This window comes from Myxocyprinus asiaticus, chromosome 24 (assembly GCF_019703515.2).
Source record: "Myxocyprinus asiaticus isolate MX2 ecotype Aquarium Trade chromosome 24, UBuf_Myxa_2, whole genome shotgun sequence".
NCBI lineage: Eukaryota > Metazoa > Chordata > Actinopteri > Cypriniformes > Catostomidae > Myxocyprinus > Myxocyprinus asiaticus.
This window is the reverse complement of record NC_059367.1, coordinates 1,006,722-1,014,368: the sequence shown is the minus strand read 5'-3', so window position 1 is coordinate 1,014,368 and position 7,647 is coordinate 1,006,722. Positions and strand designations below refer to the sequence as shown.

The 7,647-nt window shown below is 33.8% G+C and overlaps 1 protein-coding gene across 2 annotated transcripts in view; it reads left to right on the top strand.

Annotated features, from left to right (window-relative positions):
* Positions 1–6,140: 6,140 nt before the first annotated feature.
* The window catches only part of LOC127414567 (hippocampus abundant transcript 1 protein-like), an 18,055-nt gene continuing 16,548 nt past the window's right edge, over positions 6,141–7,647 (top strand). Inside the window, exons 1-2 of one of the 2 annotated variants that reach the window (XM_051652694.1) lie at positions 6,141–6,285; positions 7,329–7,421. In XM_051652694.1, coding sequence (XP_051508654.1) covers positions 6,265–6,285; positions 7,329–7,421 — 114 coding nt within the window. In that variant the 5' untranslated portion in view covers positions 6,141–6,264. Of the gene's footprint in view, positions 6,286–7,325; positions 7,422–7,647 lie in introns of both variants that reach the window. The other variant, XM_051652693.1, reaches the window with a different exon arrangement.

Genomic DNA, 7,647 nt, shown 5'->3' with positions numbered 1-7,647 from the left:
TATAGGGTGGATACGTAAAAAAAAAATACAATCTCTTATTGGTTCTCTGGTCTGGACACCCAAACCTAACATATAGTACTTCAAAAAACACACATAATGCTCAGATACACGATACAATTAATCATTAATGTTGACATAAATACCGAATATCCCTCATGCCCCATACAAAGTGATTTTAAATGTATTTTAAAGTGAAACATGTAGCAAAAAAGCATCACTCAGTCAGCTAGCTAACAGATTATTTCGGATCAGAATCCAACCTCACAGATTCACTAATAAAACGTCAAATTTTCGGAATTGTTCTATTGAATCGGTTCGTTTGAATAACTCGATCATACCGAAATCATTTGGAACTAAGTAAAGGGTACATGAAGCACTAAATAATATTTGACGTAATAATTTTTCAAAAATGGTAATAAATCACGTTTTTTTAGTTAGTTAAAAATCACGCGCCTCAACTCATCTCAGACTTGATCGAATCTGAGAATCGTTTATTAACGGTTTCATTTGAAAGAAGCCATCTGAACAAACCGATCCGCTGAAATTATTTGGACTTCCAAAAGCTAAAAAGCATCAGACTGCTGGAGGAGCGACGACATCATCTGACCACTAGAGGCGCCATTATCATCAACCGCTCAGTTGTTTAATTGAAATGAACTGTTTTTTTGTTTGTTTTTTTTGGGGGGGTTTTTTTGCTTCATAGAAAACATAAACACATAGGGTGGATACATAAAACAAAAACTACAGTTTATCTAAAATTATTTCAATGATAAGCTTGAACTTTTCTTTCTTTTTTTTTTTTTTTTTTTTACTTTTAGCTTGAACTGAACTAAGTTGAAAAAAATCTTTTACAGTTCCTCTAAGTATCTCTAATTGGTTCTCTGGCCTGGACACATCAATATCATAGTTGTAATAAATTAAATAAGTTCACAAACAGTTTTGCCTGACTTTTGATGAGAAAACTTCTGCTATGAAAATACAAATAGCTTCCCCTCTGTAGCCTGTACAACTGGCAATACTATTTTGACCTCTGACTCATAAGAAAATGTGTGAACTTTGCAATTCAAGGGGTCCAACAGAGTTAAATCAGGTGCTTTTAATTGTTTAACTACATGCTTTGGTGTAGTTGACCAGTTACAAGTACAAAATTATGTTCTTTCCTCAATACCATAAACGTAAATCAACAAAAGTAATTGTAAATAATTTTAGAACGTGTTCACTGCAGCTATTTACAAACAACATACCAATAACCTGCAAAAGTAATTTTTACATAGTCACATATTTTGTACTATGGCATTAAGCACTTGCAGTTTTTGCATTAAAATGACAACAAATAACAGACTTAAATATACAACACTTTGTTTTGTTTTTTGGCCCATGCATAATTTCCTATGATCATTAATTTGGTGCTGTAAGTGATTTTAGCTGTTCTAGAATTCCCACAAACTGAGCAGTTGGATTACTCACGCCCCCTTTCCAAACGCTGCACTCCAAAGATACCAAACAAGCTTTATTGAGACCGACATCATGCAGAAACGGTTGTCAAAAACAACAGTAGTAAAATAGCGCCCTCAACTGACAACTGTTATGAACAACATGGCATAAAAATGGCATTAAGCCTAAATAATTAGCTGAAACTACAATACTATGAGAACGAGCAACATAATTGACAGGCAGAAAGTGTCAGAGACCATGGACACATTTTTGTTTGTTGTTTACAGAGTCTAGAGTTGTCACAGAGACCGGTGAAATATCTCATGACACTTATTTCAGTAATATCTTTCAGGGAGTAGTAACATTCTTTGCATAACTTTTCATGAAAAATATTGCTTACAGCACCTTTAATCTGTGTTGATCTGGAAACACATTCTCCACAATAACAAAGTTAAGAAAAGTATTTTCATGCACATATCTTATGTATTTTATGTGTTTAACTCTGGTGTTACCCGGTACTTTTCAGTTTAATAAATCCTGTGATCATATCCTTGATCTAGTGAGAAACATTTGGCGATACATGCATTACACAGTCATAATCCGAACTATACATGTTGAGAGTGTGTATATAAATTTGTAAATGCATGTAATTTATTGTTTGTCATTTATTTATATATATCACAGCCTATGCTCAAATCTGTTAAATGTATGTTACATTTCTGCCCTGCTTTTGAAAAATGTAATTAAACCTGATAGTGACTTTGAATCAGAGCTTTCAGAGGAAGCTTCCATTAACACCGTCAAACATGAGTGGTTGTTTCGGTGGAATGATTTCATGTATGTTGTGGAGAACATCTGCGCACATGTTCAACTACTGCACCTGAAATTTCATCTGTTGTTGCGCTCTGAAATGATTTTTCTCTTTCAGGTCTCACTGGTGTGCATGACATATGTTTCTGGCCAGAGGCGTGCAGCACAAGTCCATCTCTGATGAGTGGAAAGAGTGGTTGGACTTTTTCTATGTGCAGTACGTTTGCCTCCTGGCATCATTGCGTGCTACCGTAGTAGGCGAGTCTGATGTCTCACGGAGGCTCGTGTGTAAGATTTCATCATCATCATCTTTATCAGATTTACAGTGAGTGTTGAAGAGATCTGATAGAAAGAACACTTGCATAGGGAGAAAAGTCTTATAATTTGACTACATTAACATGAACGTACACTGAACAATGCTTTTACAGCATTTATTAATCTTGGTTAATGTTAACTTCAAAGTTTTTAAATGAAAATTCTATACATGAGTTAATGCATTATGAACTAACAGTGAACAGTTATTATTTTAAAAACATTAAAAAATATCAATAAATGCAGCAAAAAATATTGTCCATGATTAACATTTGAAGCTCTGAAGGTGTTTTTAAAGATTTCCTGTTTCAGTGGCGTACCCAATATTAAAGGCTTATAACTTGTCAAAAATCCCAAATTGAGGCAAAAAAAAATAAAATTATTTGACATTATATATCTCTGGGCGTAAATAAGGTGGCTCCGAAAAACTGCTTATTTTATGCCCAATCATGTCAACTGTATATGAGAAAATTGTGTTGATACATCAAAGCAATCAAAAGTTATAGCATTATAAATATAATTTATCACAGTGTCCAAAAACATCTCCAAACAAATAAAACATAACAATTGCACATAATTACACTAATTACACATGCAAACACAACAATGACTAAACGTTTGCATAGCATGTAGATATGATTTTAGTAATGAGATTTCACAGAATGAGTTACATTCTGTGCCATTTGAGTCATCATTGGCTGTTTACATGCTCTAATTTTCGTCAATTCAAATAAATTCAATCCAATTTCAGATTTCGAATGTACTATTTATATGTCCTCTACACTTTGCAGTCTGATACAAATATTCATTTACATGTGCATTACATGTATTACAAATCAAACTTCTGCACATGCGAAGAGCGTCAGTCGTTGCGTTCAGAAGAAGCGGAGAAAGGTTGAGAAAGTGAGAATGGCACCAAAGTCCGTAATCGGTGTTTTTGCTTTGTTGAGATATCTAAAAAATATGCCAGAAAAGCTTTCTTCTTATGTAACTCACTCTACTTGGCAAACGAAGAATTAGAAGTAGAGTCTAATACCCTGTCTGACTTAACCATGTATTTTCCTCATGCCCATTCCTCCTCCAATCTAACCTCAGGCATCTCTGGATGCAAGTACGAAGTAAAGACATGTGGGTGAGAGTTGTCCTTAAAGGAGTTTACAGATGTGGAATGGAAACAAAATAATAGGGACTTTAAACAACATCTGCAGTCGGGAGGCTACACAAAAATCACTAAGCAATAATGACGATGGAACGAAGCATTTAATTATTCAAGAAAAAAAAAGGTAGGCTATATAAAACAGCAAGAGAAGGGATGCTTGCAGTGTTAAATAACTGTCAGAAGAAGAGTTTTACTCTTGTACGATATAAATATCCTATGTCTAAAACCTAGAAATTATTATTAATATTCTAACTATATTTTTTAAGTTTTTTATTCGAAGCCTATAAGTATAACCATGTGTAATTTAATATATGTTTTGAGGAGGATGTTTAGGCTATTCACTGTGTTCACTTTGCATCATATCTTGTAAAACATAATCTAACATTTACTTTCCTCATCTGTCACGTATAAACGACTGTCACTGTGGTAAAGAGGAAATGCTTTAGAAATTATGGTTTCGATGTCAGGAAGTGAGTGAAGTTGGGTACACACAATGGAACACAGAACGCCGTAACCGCACCTGCTGCTTAAAGTCCCTATTAGGGATGACACAGCGTTCTTTTTTGCTTTGTGATGTCATGAAAGAACATATTTGCTCTCCGGAATATTCAGTGCGAGCCCGCATACCCTTAATAATGTGTTAAGTCGGATTCTAAACTGAAATGAACTGTTGTTCATGTATTTGGCACCATCTCCTGGTGGTCATATGTAACATTGTGCTTCATGTGGATTATCTAATGATCTATGCATCTGATTATTTTGTGTGTGGGCTCATTTGAAAGATAATCACCTCCTCTAAATAATAGTATGTGCTATTTTATGTTCTTTTTATTTTTCGTGAAGAGATAAGTGAAAACGTGGCATATAAACTACACCAACATAATTGTCAAAGACATACTTATATTTTTGTCTGACGACCTTGTACATGCAATGTATTCATAACTGAAGGAAGATCTGGATATATGTGGAGAGGAGAAGAGAGATATTGTATCTTCTTCAAACGAGTACTTGATGGTGTCATCGCTGCAGAAGAATCCTTGTTTGAACGGTTTGTTCTGAATGTTCAGTACTGCAAATGGAAATCCAGCTGAAAAACAGATTAATAGTGATCCTATACATGGACTGTTATTTTAAGCTTTTCCTAATTCCTACCCATTTTTTTTTTTTTTTAACTCAAATTGAAGGGAGTGTAAGGAGTAACTTGTCTCAAGAAAATGGTGCTCTGGAATATAAATTTAAAAAAATTATAATACTACATGAATCTCTTAATATTTAACCCTTTATGCTCAGATGGGCCCACGAGAAAAAATAATTGTCAAAATATTAATACCTACAGTCTTGACCAACACAAAATAGATATCGTTTGAAAGCCTAGAAGCTAAACTTTCCAATGCATGTAGATATTATGACCAATAGATAAACAAAGGATCTGCATTCATATCGCATGATGGTGAGGTCAGTCCCTCCATGTGTCAGTCATCTGCAGGCTCCGCCCACTGCTTCCTCTTTCTCTGTTCAGTCACACCAGAGACACATTCACTTCTGATTCACTGAAAATAAATATTAGTCAAAAAATAAAAACTTTCAAAAGGGTATATGTAGTTCATAGTAGACAAGGCAATATAATGTAAAGTATACAAAGAATATAATATGAATGTTCAAAAAGAGACATTAAATGCTTTACAAAACAAATCACACTATTTTTTGCTTTTATGTTTTTAACTCCTGTCAATATATTAAAATAATAACCTACTTCTATTTTGAAATCTACAAAATTTGGTTTATATGATGACCATATAACATTTATGAATAAAGCATTATATATACGTATATACATATATATATATGTATGTGTGTGTGTGTGTGTGTGTGTGTGTATGTATATATATATATATATATATATATATATATATATATATATATATATATATATATATATATATGTGTATATATATGTATGTATATGTATACATGTGTATATATAAGTATATGTATATATATGTGTGTGTTTCTATCTATCTATCTATCTATCTATATATATGTATGTATGTATGTATGTATAAATTGTCTATTGTGTATTCTATATATACTTTTACCTTTTCAATATTTATCTATTTTTTAGTCAATTTTAATTATTTTTTTAAAAGTGTTGTCGCTGTTTTTATATTGTTGTGTACTGGATGCTCCTGTCACCAAGACAAATTCCTTGTATGTGTAAGCATACTTGGCAATAAAGTTCATTCTGATTCTGATTCTGATTCTGAATCTGATTAACAGGAAGTTGATGTATTTTGTCATCAAAAGACTCTTATTCTGAAGTCAACTCGAGCGCAGCCGGAAACAGGAAGTTGATGTTGTATTTTGTCATCAAAAGACTCTTATTCTGAAGTCAACTCGAGCGCAGGCGGAAACAGGAAGTTGATGTTGTATTTTGTCATCAAAAACTCTTATTCTGAAGAGCTGCGGAAACGATTATATTATTTTCATTAAAAGTGATCATAATGATTGACAGATTGAACAGAATGTGAGCCTTTACGACGGAAAACATCATGCTGGTCAAATATATCAGAGTTAGTGATTTTAACATTCACTCATTTAATCTCATATGTTCAGTTTAATCATCTGTCTCTCATGTGTTTTGGTTTCATATTATAATGTCACACTTTAGATGAATCTAGACTGACAAATTAAAGTTCATCATTTTCAGCAGCAGTGTTTATAATGAGAAAGCACGTTCATTTCACAGCTAATTTTCTGGTAGAGTGTAAAATAGGAATCTTTCCATGTTGATAGTTGTTTATGGCAGGGAATGATAATCGTGTAGTTTATCTCCGAAGTTAATGCATATTAAACCATTTTCTGCAGGTTTGTAAGGCATTCCAGTGTAAATGCCTTTAAAGCTTTTATGTTAATCGATGCACAAAATAAAATTGCACCAACCAAACCAATAGCCACTTAAAGGGACAGTTCACCCAAAAATGAAAATTCTCTCATCATTTACTCACCCTCATGCCATCCCAGATGTGTGACTTACTTTCTTCTGCTGAACACAAATGAAGATTTTTAGAAGAATATTTCAGCTCTGTAGGTCCATACAATGCAAGTGAATGGTGACCAGAACTTTGAAGCTCCAAAAAGGCACACAAAAGCAGCATGAAAGTAATCCATATGACGGTGGTTTAAACAGCGTCGTCTGAAGTGATCTAATTGATTTTGGTTGCAAACAGATCAAAGTATAACTCCTTTTTCACTGTACAAAACCAATTGGATTGCTTCTGAATACATGGATTACTTTTATGCTGCCTTTATGTGCTTTTTGGGGCTTCATCATCCTGGTCACCATTCACTTGCATTGTATGAACCTACAGAACTGAAATATTCTTCTAAAAATCTTCATTTGTGTTCGGCATAAGAAAGAAAGTCATACACATCTGGGATGGCATGAGGGTGAGTAAATGATGAGAGAATTTTCATTTTTGGGTGAACTGTCCCTTTAAGTGGCTTTTGGTTTGGTTGGTGCAATCTTATTTTGTGCATCGATTAACATAAAAACAATATTAGTTTGATGGTTTGCCATTCATGCCAGTGAAACTGAATATTTTCTTTCCAGCAGCGCAGTGTTGGTCGGGCGAAGGTGACCCATGCAGTGGTGGTGATCTTCCTCGAATTTTTTGCCTGGGGTCTCCTGACCACACCGATGCTGACAGTGAGTCATTTCAAAACACAACAGTGAAAAATATATATGATGATTTTAATAAATATATTTCACCCCTTGCACATACTCTTACATGAATATTTCAGGTTCAATACAAGTTCAGCTCAATCGACAGCATTTGTGACAGTGCTGATTACCACAAAAATTAATTTAGACTCATTCCTCCTTTTCTTTAAAAAAAGCACAAATCTGTGTTCCAGTGAGACACTTACAATGG